This window comes from Podarcis bocagei, assembly GCF_964188305.1.
Source record: "Podarcis bocagei genome assembly, chromosome: 9".
In the NCBI taxonomy this organism is placed as follows: Eukaryota; Metazoa; Chordata; class Lepidosauria; order Squamata; family Lacertidae; genus Podarcis; species Podarcis bocagei.
Window position 1 is genome coordinate 75,122,427 of NC_138134.1, and position 16,936 is coordinate 75,139,362.

Consider the following 16,936-nt stretch of genomic DNA (forward strand, 5'->3'; position numbering starts at 1 on the left):
AGCCCACCTCCTTCTGAGAGAGCCCATTCCACTGCTGAGCAGCTCCTACCACCAGAAAGTTCTTCTTAATGTTCAGTCAAAATCTCCTTGTGATTTGAATAAAAATATCCTTGTAATATGCCCAATTGCGATTTTGTTTTGTTATCTGCCGTACTGTGCAAACACACACACAACCAGTCCTTTTGAGGAATCTCCAGTTGGAAGCTAGCTATTGTAAACTGAAAAGTACAGAACTAATTCCTTCTGGTCAGTAGTTTTCCTGCTGACCAGAAAGCAGAGAGAAGCATTTTGAAGCAGGGATTCTGGGTGGAGATGAAGGATTGTAACTCAGCCCCCAAAAGTGGGCTACTGGGAAAAAATCATAACCACGCAGAATGGCCAATACAGGTTTCTCTCGTTGGCAGCTAAGGCACTAGAGAGTGTGCCTTAAGAGGACTGCATTTTAGTTCAGAGCTGACAGCTGCTGATTTTATTCCCAACTGTTAGGGCAGGGGAGCTGTAGGCTCTTTCTATTCTTATTTCCAGTTTTGTCTCATTTATTCTTGCCAACTTTTGCTGGTTAATGTCCTTCAGGTTAGTGACAGGGAACAGTAAAAAAAACATCTCTCTGAACACAAAGAACATCAGCCTCTAGAAAAAAGCCAAGTTTCGGTCACTTCTGCAAAAATAAAAAAAGGTTGAATTAAAAATAAATTCCTCTGAGGGGGAGCAGCAAGATTTACAAGAGGATTAGGGTGGGAAAGGGTATCTTGTTCCATTCTTGCCTCCCCACCACCACCCAAATCTCTCAGACATCCACAGCAACAAAAGGCTCGCTCCCCCTTTCATCCAAATCACAGTGGTTATTTCCCAGAAACTGGTATTTTAAAACAGTGACATTGTTTCAGCACCCAGGCCTATCAGTTTCCCCCTAGTGTTTAGGAAACATCTATTAAGGACCATTTCTCATGGCATCTCTGCATGGCTGCCTATTGTATTCCTGCCCCACGCCCAGATAGTGCTGTACGACAAAGCAGCTTATCCAGATGAGGTGTTTGCCATAAAGCCAACTCGCCATTCGGTATCGCAACGCCTAGCGTGCCAAGCAGTGACTTAACGGTTGCAACGGACAATTGCGCTGAACCGAAATCCTGCGCAGCGTCCGACTACCTGAGAATCTCAGCTTTTCGCTTCAGAGAACAGCAAGCGTTTAGCCCTCATGGATGCAAAGAGTAGCAACTGGAAAATGTGCTGGCGGCCACCTCCTCACAAGGGAACCCACAGCAGCAAAACCCAGCAGGGATTCTGTCAGTCGCCAAGGCCTAGAACCTCATGGCACCAGCATAAAAAATAGAAATATGGTTCCGGTAGCATCCCGAAGGCTCATCCGAGCAGGTCTTTGGTCACAATGGCCAGGAATCGGAAGCAAATATTACAAAGTGCTGTTTCAATGGGGCAATGGGTGGGTCCTCCTGGGTTTTTTGCCCCTTTGGCTGCTTCCGTCCACAATGCACCTGCAGGCAGCGGTGTCTCTCGGGAATTTCTTCCAGGCAGAGATGCCTCAGGAGCAGGGGTGGGGTGAATCTAAATGGTCTTGTTCAAGTGAGTTTGGTTTCAAACCACAAGTTAGAAGGGACAGCACACAGACACTTCAAAATAGCTTAAAATCCTCAGGTTCCCCCCACCTACCTACAAGATTATCGACGGGTAGACAGAAGACATACACCAAAACAAGACTGCCCTGTGATTTGTAACCCCCAGGAAGGTATAGTGTAATCTCAAGAGCACATGAAACCAGTGGGGCTTTGGAAAACCCTCCAAGATGTTGTCTTCTTGCCAGAAATTCAGTTCTCGACAGCGGTCTGCTCTTTCTGCAAAGCCCAGTTACTCACAAGAGTTTTCTCTCTCTCTTTTTTGTACACGTGTTTTGCTTTAATAATCATATATACATATACAGAACAGTTATTTACATCCAAGTACACTTGTCTCTGTATAACTTAGCAGCATATAAGTAAATGATTTGCTTCCTAGTTCAGTTAATAAGCACTTTCACATAGACAACCCGGCAGTGATTTTCCTGCAGATGCTAGCAACAGGAAGGCTTGCCCGACACCACCACCACTAGGCAGAAGGCCTCTGTCTCAGGTGGTAGAATCTGGGTACCATCGTAGAGCGGCAAACCATTTCGTTCCAAAACCTATTTATATATATTTAGAGAGGGTGACTCTGCGCACATTTGTGAGAGTGTTGTTTCTTAGGCACCAGAATGTCTGAGAAGGCCTGACCCTGCGTCTTGCTGTGGTGGGTGATTGGGAAAATTGGTGTAGATTGGGAAAATTGGTGGGTTCTTCTCTGATATCTATCAAGGTTTCCCCCCTGCCAAAAAAAGCACCATAAAAAACCCTCTGAAGAATTGACCACCAGGCATTCTGGAGGCAAGCTAAACCATGGATTGCGCAAAAAAAGGAAGAAGACCCAAAATCTTTTATGCAGCCAAATCAACTTACAGCACAAAGTTTTTGCTGCTGTTACTGATTCGCTGTGGAAGATGCAAGGGCACGCCTGCACCCCAAATATAAACCATCTTAAAACTGGGTTTAACTATCGTGGTTTCCCCGTAAATCGCGGGAAGGGTAGTCAAAGCCCCAAAGAGAAATGTTTTGTCTCCTCTCTTAATACGAGTGCTCAGGATTTAGTATTAGGTAATAAAACGGGGCTAGAAATAAGATTCCGGAGCCAAAAACCCTTAATCACAGAATGTAGACTCTAGCTCACATATTTCATGGTCAGAAGATGTGGCAATAGCAGCTGTGGGCTTGACAGGGGAATTTCACGAATTGGTGAGACATGGGCCAATTAGGGACGCCAGCTAAATGGGCCTGACATTTAAAGCACTATGATGCCACTTCAAACAGTCATCGCTTCCCCCAAGGAATCCTGGGAGGGCACTGAGAGTTGTGAGGGAGACCCCAATTCCACTAACCAAACTACAATTCTCAGGGTGGTCTATCCCCCTTCCCAAAGAACTCTTGAAAATTGTCGATCTGTGAGGGAGATAAGGATCCTGCAACAACTCCCGGCAGCCTTAACTAACTGAACTTCCCAGGATTCTTTGGAAGAAGCTGTGATTGTTTAAAGTGGCATGGCACTGCTTTAAATGCACCATGCGGATGTAGTTCCCATGGCAGGGGAGCAATAGGGCTGCTTTGGGGCTTCCTGAGAGCACTTGGTTGGCCAATGCGAGAAGCAGGTGGCTGGGCTAGAGAGAGACTCCTGGCTGACTTGACCTTGAAAGGCTCTTCTTGTGTTTTTATGGGTTCCTTGTTTGGTTGGGTGCCAAATCAGCTACCTGGGCTTGAAATGGGATTAGCTTTGCAGTGCAGACCGGCTCCAGATTTCCTGCTTCCAGGCAGCACCTCCTATCGCAAGGATGCCACGTTCCTCCAAACACTTAACTTGGCAACGTTTTGGTAGTGGAAAAATGCCAAAGCCCTTTCCTGTCCCAGCTAGCGAGCAGCCTTTGCTTTTACTTACTTATTTATTTATTTTTTAAAATCACTTTAAATGCAAGTCCAACAGCACAATGGTAGCCACGAACTCCTTCAGGTGCCCCCCTCCTTCAAGTAAGGAATTCTGAGCTCCCAATCGCTTCCAAGAATAATTGGTTCTTTTATCGGCCTTGCATAGCATTCATTCCTTTCCTAACCTAGGGCAGATAAGAAGGTCCATTGGAGGGTGTGGAAAAGCTGGGAGGAACTGGCTAAGTTGGTACAGACTAGCAAAATACCGCTTTTGAGCAAACCCATTTGCTCAAAAGCTCTGCCGCAAATATGGGAGCCGATCTCGTATTCCTGGGACCTAATCAGGACTTGCTAAATAAATCCAATTGCATGCAGCTGAAGGAGCAGGGACACTTGATGACAGGAACTCCTTCGCAAGGGAAGAGGAACGTTACCAACTGCACTCCCGGTGGAGTACAGGGTCAGGTTTAAGGTGCTGGTTTTGACCTTTAAAGCCCTATGCGGCCTAGGACCCTCGTACCTACGGGACCGCCTCTCCTGGTATGTCCCACGGAGGACCTTAAGGCCCACAAATAACAACATTTTGGAGGCCCCAAGTTGCAAGGTGGTTAGACTGGTCTCAACTAGGGTCAGGGCCTTTTCAGTACTGGCCCTGACTTGGTGGAGCGCTCTGTCACAAGAGACCAGGGCCCTGCGGGACTTGACATCTTTCCGCAGGGCCTGCAAGACTGAGCTGTTCCACCTGGCCTTTGGTTTGGACTCAGTCTGACCCTTATGTTTCCCTCCCCTTATGGTTTTGATCTATGGGCTACTTTTAAAATGAGGCTGCATTTTAAATTGCATTTTAACCTGGATTTTAAATTGGTTTTCCCCCCCTATTATGTTTTTACTGTAATTTTACTTTTGTTAGCTGCCCTGAGCCCGGCTCTGGCCGGGGAGGGTGGGGTATAAATAAAAGTTATTTTTATTATTATTAATGCAAAAGGACTGGATGGTAGAGCCAGCGGCAGAGGAAACATGGGAGTGCCCATGGGTGGGGCATGGTGCCCATAGGGATGAGAAATGATGTGCAGCTTCCATAGGGATGGGGTGCCTCAGCTGCCCTACAGATGGGGGGGAGGCAATGGGCGGACAGCACGGAGCCAGCGGGCGCAGAGAAGTGTGGCCCGTGCCACCCGCTCTTTTGTCACCCCCCGTCAGAGTGGCACCCGGGGCAGACCGCACCCCCCTTCCTACGCCCCTGGGTAGAGCACCTGCTCCCCATGCAGAAGCCCCCTGGGTCAACGCCCAGAATCGCCATGCAGGGCTGGGAATGCCTTCTGCCTGAATTCCTAGAGGGTTGCTACCAATCAGTGTAGACGAGACTGAGCCAGGCGGACACATGGGCTGGCTCAGTATAAGGCAGCCTCCATGCGTGTGTGTTTCTGCTACTCAACAAAAGCAATGTTCTGGGGGAAAGGCCTGAGGGGAGAGAAAAACCACCCATCTCTCGATTGAGATCATCTCTAATTCTAAATACAGTCATACCTCGGGTTACAGACGCTCAGGTTGGGGTTTTTTGGGTTACGAACCGCCGAAACCCAGAAGTACCAGAACGAGTTACTTCTGGGTTTCGGCAGCCGCGCAGAAGTGCTAAATCGCACCTTGCACATGCGCAGAAGCGCCGAACCGCAACCCGCGTGTGTGGAGACGCGGGTTGCGAACGTGCATCCCGCACGGATCACGTTCGCAACCCAAGCGTCCACTGTGTGTTTGGCCAAACCATCTTCCCATTAAAAAAATACAAACCCACTCTAGTTTTTGGCTGAGCAAAGAGCAGTGCAATGATCTAGAACAGCATTTCCCAGAATGGGTGAGTGGGATTGCCTAAGGGGCTGCTAAGAGGCAAGGGGGCGGCCAGGGTGGGGGGAAGGCTCTGGAGGTGCAAATGATGATTAGCCTTTGAAAAGCAAGGGTCACTGGATCATCCATTTTGTTGAATTAATTTAATGTAATACTTTTAATTAGATTTTCCTTTATAAAAATAAATGTTTTGAATTTTATTGTGCTCTTATCTTCCTTGGTGGGTTGTGCAAATTGCTGTCCTGGAATACTGGTTTTTTATAGGGTAGGGGGGCACCAGGGATGAATTTAAGGAGCCCAGGGTGTGTGTGGCTTGGAAATGTTTAGGAACTATTGACCTAGGAGAACGCCCGTGCTCCTGCTTTCTTAACCATGCTGGACAAGGCAGATGACCAACTGTGTGTGTGTTAGCATTTGGAGCCGGACTAGATGCCCCACATAATTTCCTTTCCATCCCGTTCTTCTGCCTTCTCCCCCAATGCCAAATACATGTGATAGCGTACTTCTTGCCCTCCTGGCTGCATTAAAGGAACGAGGTGTTAAGTGCCAACTATCTAAAATGGTAAGGGGACACAGGTGGCGCTGTGGTCTAAACCACAGAGCCTAGGGCTTGCCGATCAGAAGGTCGGCGGTTCGAATCCCCACGACAGGGTGAACTCCCGTTGCTCGGTCCCTGCTCCTGCCAACCTAGCAGTTTGAAAGCATGTCAAAGTGCAAGTAGATAAATAGGTACCACTCCGGTGGGAAGGTAAACAGCGTTTCCATGCGCTGCTCTGGTTCGCCAGAAGCAGCTTAGTCATGCTAGCCACATGACCCGGAAGCTGTATGCCGGCTCCCTCAGCCAATAAAGCGAGATGAGCGCCGCAACCCCAGAGTTGGCCATGACTGGACCTAATGGTCAGGGGTCCCTTTACCTATCTAAAATGGTAGTCAATATTAAAAAATGCTATAAATGTTTGGGGAGGGGCGGTTTCACTAATCCAGCCTACTGATGCCACCTCAGTTCAGTGCCCTCTCATTGGGATATCTGGAGCACTGCCTTTGAGAGAGTTGTTTCAATTCAGTCCACGCTGCAGAGCATAGATTGTACATGCCAGCAAGGGAGTCTTGCCATCTCCCATTGTCTGTGCAGCCTCTCTCACAGCTTGTGTGTGTAGATGCCTGAGGGCATAACCTTGCAAGAATCAGATAACCTGCAAACTGCTCCCATCCGCAGCATATGAATGCCACCACAAACTAAGATGGAGTGTGAACCAGGAAGTAAATAAACACGCCTTGCTTCCAATTTATAATCGGCTTAGCCTGGGACCGAAGGTGGCACACATGAAGCCCGTAATTGAGAACTCAGAATTGGCTTTCATAGGGAACTCCTTCAAAAGGGGGCGGCAGACAGTGACACTACGAATTCGTATCACTTTTATACTGGTCATGGCTCCTCTCAAAGGATCCTGGGAATTCTAGGTTTTCTAGGTGCTGAGAACTGCCTGCAAGTGATCTGCACCCCTTTCTCCTCTCAGAATGACAGTATCCAGAGTTATCTCAGGAGCAGAAATTATGATTTATGTCCGGTTGTGACACAGAAATGCTTCAGGAAAACCTTCCCCAACCTGGGGGGCCTCCAAATGTTCTGGACCGCAGCTGCCATCACCCCCTGACTCTCGGCCACGTTGACTGAGGCTGATGGCAGTTGGGAGTCTGATACCTGGAAGGCTTCCTCAGAAAATAGAGACGTTCTGCTGATGTGGAAGAGAACGTCCCTTTTCCCCTGAAGAATGTCGGAGGGATTCCGCCCTGGGTTATGGCAAAGATGAGGCAAGCCTGAGTGTGGCACGAACTTCTACTAGCCAATATGGCTAAAAAATGCCCTGGGAAAAGAAGGTGGGCCAGAAGACCATTAAGAGAGGTGCTGCAGTAATGGCAGACACAGAAAACTCTGTGGTGTCTTTGTCAATGGGGCTAAGGGAAAATAAAATAAAAACCCACACCAGGCACGCCAACTCCTAGGGGCAGAGGGCTCTTCGGCCCACCTCAATATTTGCTGGCAGGGGACCGGGCCCCCTTGATGTTGAGGGGGCAGAGAAGGCCGAGTGCGGCGTGGTTCAATCGCTGGCTCCTCCAGAGTGCAAGAGAGGAGGCTGCACCAGGCAGCCCAGTCGGCCTCTTCCTGAAAATGCACGTCACACACATGTGACGTCATACATGTGATGTCATCCACGTCACGTCGAGAGGAAGCTGAGCGGGGAGCCCAGTACGGTGCGGCTTCCTCTCTCAAACTCGGCCATTGAACCACACCATGCCGGGCTCCCCACTCAACTTCCTCCCGCCAATGTGCGATGACATCACATGCAAGTGACACACGTACGATGTCACGCATGCGACGCGCGTCCCAAGCATGACATCACACAATGCGACGCACGCTGGCCCCCTAATCTTGGGTGCAAGACTGCGCCCCTGACCCCTCCCCACATACGCACACTCAATCCACCCCACAATACTCCTGATGTCAGCTCATCCCTAGAAACACAGAAGAAACACCTGTCTCTATTTTTCCTTTATCACCTGCAAAGCACCAGAGCATTGTGGGAGATGCCCAGGGCAGACGAACTTACACTGCTGGTTATATAGCATATTAATTCTCCTCGGGAAGATCACCGGCTGAAGTACATGCACAGTAATTTGGGGAGGTGGGGTTGGGGGGACAACGTACTTTGAACGCCTCAAGTCCTTTCCTCAGATCTCTGTGGACTCTATCCTCTCCAGCCTGGAAGGAGTCCATGTTTTCTTCTCGTCGGTGTGTGGCGGGCTGGTGACCTTGCTGGTCATTTCGCTGACTTTGTGCTCGAGAATTTGGTTCTTCTGGTACATCTCCACGTAATTCAGCTGCAGCTGCTTCTGGTACTTGATGACCTTCTCCTTCTCCTCCTGCCAGGTGCGGCGCTCCTCCTCAAAGTCCAGGACCTGCTGCTCCCGCTGCTGCCTCTCGGCCTTCAGCTCCGCCTGCAGCCGCTCCACCTCCTTCTTCAGCGCGTTGAAGTTCTCCTCGCTCTGCCGCTTCATCTTGGCCTCGTCGCTCTCGCAAGCCAAAGGGTCCCTCGCCAGCTTCTCCGCCAGTTCGGCGCCAAAGTGGCCGTGGGCCCCGCCCAGGCTGGTGAGGGTCTGCTTCAGGTTGGAGACCTCCAGCTCGCACTGGTCAAGTTTCTCCCTCAGCATCTGCACCTCGCCCATCTTCCGCTGCAGTTCGCCCTCCGAGATCTCCAGGCTGACGCTCTTGGTGCTGTAGGAGTCTTTCAAGGTCAGAATCTGCTCCTCCTTCTCCCTGAGGAAGCTCTTGCCTTCCTTCAGCTGGGTCCGCAACCCGACGATCTCGTTGAGCTTCTGGGAGACGTCAGACTGGGAGTCCTTCAGCTGCTGCTTCAGCAGAGAGATCTCACCAGCCTTTTGGCACACCTGGAAGAGAGGCCTTGTCATGAGACAACTCAAACAGGGTTTGCTCTAGCGCACGCTATGCTTCAAGCAATATCACACCACTCTGAACAGTCATGGCTTCTCCCCCAAAGGATTCTGGGAACTGTCATCTGTTAAGGGTGCTGGGAATTGTTAGAAGACGCCCTATTCCCCTTCAGAGCTACAGTTGCCAGAGTTTCCTGGGAAGAGGGATTGATTGTTAAAACACTCCGGGAATTGTAGCTCTGAGAAGGGAATAGGGATCTCCTAACAGCACCCCCAACAAACTACAGTTCCCAGGATTCTCTGGGGGAAGCCATTGATTTGGGAAAGTGGTATAGCACTGCTTTAAATCTTACGGCCTACTTTATGCTGCTGCACCAGCTCCACAGAATAAAAAACATAAGGTGCCACAGCGCTCCTGCCCAATGTACTTTACCCAGGCCCTCCACACGCAGAAATGCTATTAGAGACGGACACATCTATCAGTCTTGCGATTGCTCAGTTTCTCATTTTTTCCACTGGTAACTTCCGTTTCCCACATTTTCATTTCAGCTAGTGACCTATTTATTTTTAAGTCTTCGTGAAAATTCATCAGCTCCCTAATGCAGATTTCGTCTAAGGCATGCCGTTTTCACTAATATGCACATTTTTGCAAAGCAGTTTGCATAACACACGTTTTATGCTACTTTACTTGCCCATTACTTGGCTGGAGAACCGCATTGCAAAATTCAGACAAATCCACATTTCATACGAGATCCTTTTTTAAAAAATGTGCATTGCTTTGGAAAATGCAGATAAGGTTGGTTCACCTTTAAATTTGAACTAAATCATATTCCCTCCCCCGCCCCTTTGCTAAATGCTAACCACACCTATTGCTGCAGAAACCAACAACTCTCACCTCCCAGGCCTAGTTAAACATCCTGCTCTCTTTGTGTTGGAGCTTTGAATTCTCATCTAGTAACAGCTACTACAGGCAGTCAGGCTGGAGGAGCTCACAGAACTCTCAGGGAAAAGAAGGGGAGGAGAGACTGACCTTTGCCTTAAGGGTGTCAGACTAAATGATGTACAGTGGTGCCCCGCAAGACGAATGCCTCGCAAGACGGAAAACTCGCTAGACGAAAGAGTTTTCCGTTTTGGAGGTGCTTCGCAAAACTAATCTCCTATGGGCTTGCTTCGCAAGACGAAAATGTCTTGCGAGTGCCTGCGGGTTTTTTCCCTCCCCCCTCCCTTTTTCTAAGCCGCTAAGCCGCTTATCAGCTGATCCGATAAGCCGATAAGCCGCTAAAAGCCGCTAATAGCGCTAATCCGCTAATCCGTCAATGGGCTTGCTTCGCAAGATGAAAAAACCGCTAGACGAAGAGAATCACAGAACGGATTCTTTTCGTCTTGCGAGGCACCACTGTATAGCAATTTTAAGGGCTGCACCTGTTTTTGCCAAGGATGAAGCTGCTCATCCTCCTCCCTGGGCATACAGGGCAAGGCAAGCCCGTCCTGGGAGTATTCTGCACCTGTCTACCTGTAGTGGCTGTTGGTAGACGAAAGTGGTTGCCTTCCTCCAGCCTTCCAACACAAACCAATAGTTGTTCAAATAAAGGCATTCCCTCATTAGGATGGGAAGATTATGAGCCAGCTCTGAGAGAGAGAACAGCTGGGAGTTTGCAGCAAAGGATATAGCTTGAACCTCTATGCATGACCCCCAGGGCGATAAACAAGGACTGTTCCAATAAGGAGGGGCTCCAATGCACACACCCTCCTTGTGAAAGCTATATGTGAAGTATACAGCCTAGGACCCTCGTACCTATGGGACTGCCTCTCCTGGTATGTCCCATGGAGGACCTTACGCTCTTCAAATAAAAACATCTTGGAGATCCTGGGCCACAGGGAGGTTAGGCTGGCCTCAATCAGAAGCAGGGCTTTTTCGGTTGTGACTCCGATCTGGTGGAACGCTCTGTCACAAGAGACTAGGGCCCTGCGGGACTTGACATCTTTCCGCAGAGCATGCAAGACAGAGCTGTTCCACCAGGCCTTTGGCCAAGGCACAGTCTGACCCACTCTCTCCTTCTGTAATCCTCATAGCACTCTAGCCCAATGGTTGCCTTTAATTTGATTCTGAACTGATTTTAGAATGAATTGATTTTAGAATGTATTTTAATTAATTGATTGTGATTTTATGTAAACTGTGTTGCTTTTACTGTTGTTAGCCGCTCTGAGCCCGGCTTCGGCTGGGGAGGGCGGGATATAAAATTATTATTATTATTATTATTATTATTATTATTATTATTATTATTATTATTATTAGCTAAGAGTCTCGATTGACCTTGATTTCCACCAAAACTCCACTCTGCCACTCCTTCAAGCTTCTATTGGCTTCAAGAAGTGGGAGGACAGCATCGGTGTAGGATAAAATAGCACAGTGAGGGACTAATAAGAGAAAGGGGAAACAACCTAAATGGCAAACTCCCGTCTATGTCTTACAGCAAGGTAGCCTAATGGTACCCCTGCCGGAAATTCATGGACTCATAGAAATGAAGAGTTGGATCCCTAGCAATAATCCAACCTCTTGCAATGCAGAAGCCACTGTCTCGCCAGAGTGGTGCACGCTTTGGTTTTCTCCCGCTTGGTTTTCTCCGTGGGGCTACCTTTGAAGGTGACTCTGAAACTACAACTAATCCAGAATGTGGCAGCTAGACTGGTGACTGGGAGCGGCCGCCGAGACCATATAACACCGGTCCTGAAAAACCTTAATTGGTTCCCAGCATGTTTCCGAGCACAATTCAAGGTGTTGGTGCTGACCTTTAAAGCCCTAAACGGCCTCAGCCCAGTATACCTGAAGGAGCGTCTCCACCCCCATCATTCAGCCCGGACACTGAGATCCAGTTCCAAGGGCCTTCTGGCGGTTCCCTCGCTGCGAGAAGCCAAGTTACAGGGAACCAGGCAAAGGGCCTTCTTGGTAGTGGCACCCGCCCTGTGGAACACCCTCCCATTAGATGTCAACTATCTGACGTTTAGAAGACACCTGAAAGCAGCCCTGCATTGGGAAATGTTTTAATGCTTGATGTTTTATCATGTTTTTAATATTCTGTTGAGCAGCCCAGAGTGGCTAGGGAAACCCAGACAGATGGACGTGGTATAAATAATGTATTATTATTATTATTATTATTATTATTATTATTATTATTATTATTATTATAGAATCCCTGGCAGATGGCACATGCAGCTCACCTGTGCTCATGCCATCAAAGAGAAGGATGTGTCTCTTGGCTGGTGATTGAGTTCCTGGTCACTGATACCCACCTGTGCTGTAGCCACAACCTTGAAGACTCTTGATTTGCCATTGGCACCTCCTCAAGGTACCATACTAAGGCAATAGCTTTGACTGAAGCGTCCAGAACAGCCTTTACAAGTCTGGTACCTTCCAGAGACCTTGAACTAGAACTCACATCAGCCCTGCCATGCTGGCAGGCACTCATGGGAGTTGTAATCCAAAACATTTGGAAGGCTCCAAGTTAGGGAAGGTTGCTCTTGAGACATTGACCTACTTGTAACAGAATGGAGGCCTTTTGTGCAGAGGTGAGCACCTAAGTCTGAGCATAGCTGTCAACTTTCAGATTTGAAAATAAGGGATCAGCAGCCTCGAAAATAAGCGATCCCGGGGACAGTCTATGGGGTATCTAACAATCCGGGATAGCAGCAGGAAGCAACGGGAAACGGCGCTGGAATAAGGGAATTTCCTGCCAAAAAAAGGAAGGTTGACAGCTATGAGTTTGTGGAAGAACACTATTTCCAGTTAAGTTGGGCCAACATAAAAGGGTACAGTTAACACACTCTCTCTTAAGTGCTTTTCAGAGGGAGTCTTTTTGGGGGGTCACGCATGTTTGCTCAGGCGCACTTTGATGCTTTGAAAAGGCCCGTGGAGACTCACAAGCTCTCCCATCTCATTTCTCTCCAAAGGGCGTATGGAGCACCTAAGCCACAATTCGGTCGACAAAAGAGCATGGTTCATTGTGCTGGTTTCCTGCTAGTCCAAACAGGGCACAACTCAAGAGGCAACATTGTAGACCAAGCCTAAGCTGCTTCATGGGACGCGGGTGGCGCTGTGGGTTAAACCACAGGGCCTAGGACTTGCCGATCAGAAGGTCGGCAGTTCGAATCCCCGCGGCGGGGTGAGCTCCCGTTGCTCGGTCCCTGCTCCTGCCAACCTAGCAGTTCGAAAGCACGTCGAAGTGCAAGTAGATAAATAGGTACCGCTCCGGCGGGAAGGTAAACGGTGTTTCCGTGTGCCGCTCTGGTTTGCCAGAAGCAGCTTAGTCATTGTCAGGGAACTGCCATCAGTGCCGGAGGGAGAGAGCAAAAGCCAGAGGGATTCCAGAGAGCGTCCAGGGATTGGGAGAAGCAGCCCATCTTCTGGGGAAGAGAATCAGCGTAGCACCAGTGGAGAAGGGGGGCAGATGGGGGAAGTGGCGAGGCGGTCCCATGACTCCTTGCCTGGGACCAGCAGGGAGAGTAGGGGTCCTCTGTTGCCCACGCCCTCCTTGCGCAGAAGGCTTTCGCGCAGAGAGAGTAGGAGGAGACTAGGCGTCAAAGAGCTTCTTTGCTGGAAGAAGTTTAAGAAACGCCCACTGACGGATTCTGCCAGTGATTGAGTCAGCCACGGGTGAGTGGCTGTCCGGACAGAAAAGGTTCACTTAGGCAACCCAACCAGGTGTTTGCACCCCGCCGGGGAGATAAGCAACGGCTTACGCATGAGCAACCCCTAGAACCATTACAGTCCTGCTGGCCACATGACCCTTAAGCTGTACGCCGGCTCCCTCGGCCAATAAAGCGAGATGAGCGCCGCAAGCCCAGAGTCGGTGACAACTGGACCTAATGGTCAGGGGTCGCTTGATACTCCTCCCCACTGTCTCCTGAAGCACAAAACCTGAGGGAATCTGCATTCTGTGATCACCCTGAGTTGATCTCAAACAGCAGCTTGAGGACTTTTTAACCAAGCCTGCTGTCTGCGGAGAGTCAATTCTGCAAGTTGCGTTTTGGTGGCGGCACAACAGCGTTTTTGTAAGAACCTTGTAATGTTAAGGGGTGCTTCCAGATGGCCAGTTTAATGAAGCTGCACCCAGATTTGCTTGCAGGGAGATTAGACACCATTGGCTATTTAACATGCATTCATTCCAATTTGCTTGCAGGGAGGTTAGATGAGATTGCGTCAAAGCAAGTGTTATTATCTCACACTTTCCTGTGCATCACCCCACTTCCTTATCACGAAAAGTCCAGATTGCTGCACAAGACCTCCCAATCCACTATAATTTTACAACCTGAATTTACCAGTATGCAATGGAATCCAACCCATCCACAAAACCCCGGAAAAAGTCGAAGCGCCCTAAGATTTGGGTGCCTGAGTTTAATTTGTTTCTTTAGATAATAAACCGCAGGATCAAAAGAAATTATCCAAGAGAATGTAGAAAACATAGCTAAAACCCATGAACCACTTAGAAAGAAATATGAATAGAATCATCATCAATATCACCACTATGAAAAGATAAAACCAGCAAGTCTTTACATCTAAAATAATCCAGCAAGACACCTACCTAACATCAAGGGGCAGGGAGTTCCACAGCACACGTGAAGGAAAAGCTCCTTGCAGATGTGTAGTGGACATAATGTGGCACTTGTATGAATGCTAGTTTGGCAGAGTGAAATGATCTAACAGGCATGGAAAGAGGCAAGTCAATCCCATAAGTAAATTGGTTGCCAGCAATTGGGGCTTCATATACTAATACAGTGGTATCTTGGTACTCAAACAGCTCGGCTCCCGAATAAATCGGCTCCTGAACGCCCCAAACTTGGAAGTGTTCCAGTTTGCAAACGTTTTTCGGAAGCCGAACATCCGACGTGGCTTCCGATTAAGTGTGGGAAGCTCCTGCAGCCAATCAGAAGCCGTGCCTTGGTTTTCAAATGGTTTCGGAAGTCAAACGGACTCCTGGAACGGATTACGTTCGAGAACCAAGGTACCACTGCAGTAAAATATAAATTAATAAATATAAATAAAAGTAAAACCACCACCACCACAACCTTTGGCCCTCCAAATATCTCTGACCAACAAATCCCATCGGAGTTGTAGTTCCGCAACATCTGAAGCGTCAAAGGTTGCTCACACATAATGTGGGCCTTCAGGACGCTTCTAGATTACACCCCCTCCTCAGGCCAACAACATCTTGAAAGACCTACATTGGCTCCCAGTACGTTTCCGAGCACAATTCAAAGTGTTGGTGTTGACCTTTAAAGCCCTAAACGGCCTTGGTCCAGTAGACCTGAAGGAGCGTCTCCACCCCCATCGTTCAGCCTGGACACTGAGATCCAGCGCCGAGGGCCTTCTGGCGGTTCCCTCGCTGCGAGAAGCAAAGCTACAGGGAACCAGGCAGAGGGCCTTCTCGGTGGTGGTGCCCGCCCTGTAGAACACCCTCCCATCAGATGTCAAAGAGATAAACAACTACCTGACATTTAGAAGACATCTGAAGGCAGCCCTGTTCAGGGAAGTTTTAAATGTGCGACATTTCGATGTATTTTTAATCTTTGTTGGAAGCTGCCCAGAGTGGTTGGGGAAACCTAGCCAGGTGGGCAAGGTACAAATAAATTATTATTATTATTATTATTATTATTATTATTATTATTATTATTATTATTATTATTATTATTATTATTATTATTATCATCATCTTGAAGGCCCCCAAGTTGGCTGTCCATGACACAGACCACACCTGCCTCTCACCTCCCACTTGGTCTCCTCGATCTTGGGAAGGAACTCGGCCTGCTCCTTCTTGAAAGCCACAAACTTCTTCTCCAGCTCTTCCCGGTGCTGGAGGAGCTGCCCCACGTCGTCTTGGAGCTTCTTCTTCTCCTGCTGGAGCTTGAAGATCTGCAGCTGCAGAGCCTGCTGCGCCCTCTGCGCCTTCTTGGAGACCTGCTGCAGCTTGTTGGCGTAATTCTGCCGCAGGTCCTCCATCTCCCGCTCCCAGATCTTCTGCTTCTCCTCAAAGACCTGGTAGATGGCCGCCTCGCTCTTGTCGAGGTTCCTCCTCATCTGAAGGACCTCCTGCTCCTTCTCCCACAGCCGGTCCTCCAAGTCCTGGATGATGTCGTCCGTCGAGGGTGAGTGGAAGGGCATCGTCTCGTTGAGGTGGTTGAGCCGGCTGAACGAGGACGTGCTCTTGCTGGAAGACCGGCCGCTGTCTGAGGTAGATATCCCATTGTAGCCCACAATGTTCTTGTCCACGTAGGTGGTCCCGATGCGGTTTATGTGGCTGGTCGATGCGCTCATGGGCCCGATGTGCTGGCTATAGCCTGTGCCGTAGGTGGGCAGGCTGGTCAAAGAGTTCCGCCCGGAATCGGAGAGACCGCCCGCCTGGTTGGTAGTCCTGTTATGGCTGGCCTTCTCCATCCCACTTTTGACCGTGGAAGGGCTATTGCTGTTGGTGTGGTTCAAGGTCTTCCGGGTCTCCGAGATGCCGTTGTTCTGCGGCGGGCACAGGTTCTGCATGGAATGGAAGTTTTTAGGGACTACGGGCTTAAAGGCTGAAGGTCTAACTAAGGGCTCATTGCTCTGCAAGGAGGAGGGAAAGAAAAAAACAGGACAGCAAATTAAACACAAGGATTGACACAGCCTGGATAGCTCGGTTGGCTAGGGCATTGGTTTTCCTTTTTTAAAGAATTATTTCTTTTGTTTTTCAAATTAAAATTTCACAGAGATATATCAAACGTAAATCATAAAAACAAGATTTCAAGGAATCTCCTTGACTTCCATCCTCCCCTTAGTGCAGCGCTTCTCAACCTGTGGGTCCCCAGATGTTGTTGGACTACAACTCCCATCATCCCTGAGCTCTGGCCTTGCTAGCTAGGGGTGATGGAAGTTGTAGTTCAACAACATCTGGGGACCCACAGGTTGAGAAAGGTTGCCTTAGTGGGTTCTATTATTTATCATTTCCTCCTTTTATGATAATCCAAATCCTTTACTTCTTCCACCATGTCCAGAATTCAACCTTAAACTACAAGTGATATTCCAATCCTGAGCATTGGTGTTCAACCGGTGTGCCATAGCACCCCAGGGTGACTTGAGGAAAGTTCAGAGTAGACTGGGGGGGGCACATCTTTTCATT

At 48.9% G+C, this 16,936-nt stretch overlaps 1 protein-coding gene across 7 annotated transcripts in view; it reads right to left on the bottom strand.

Moving 5' to 3' along the window:
- Window positions 1-1,889: 1,889 nt before the first annotated feature.
- LZTS3 (leucine zipper tumor suppressor family member 3) overlaps window positions 1,890-16,936 on the bottom strand; it is an 83,364-nt gene continuing 68,317 nt past the window's right edge. For all 7 annotated transcript variants that reach the window (XM_081207083.1, XM_081207078.1, XM_081207080.1 and 4 more), the window contains 2 exons: window positions 15,553-16,383; window positions 1,890-8,789 (listed from right to left, as the gene is read on the bottom strand). In XM_081207083.1, coding sequence (XP_081063209.1) covers window positions 8,073-8,789; window positions 15,553-16,383 — 1,548 coding nt within the window. In that variant the 3' untranslated portion in view covers window positions 1,890-8,072. The remainder of the gene's footprint in view (window positions 8,790-15,552; window positions 16,384-16,936) is intronic.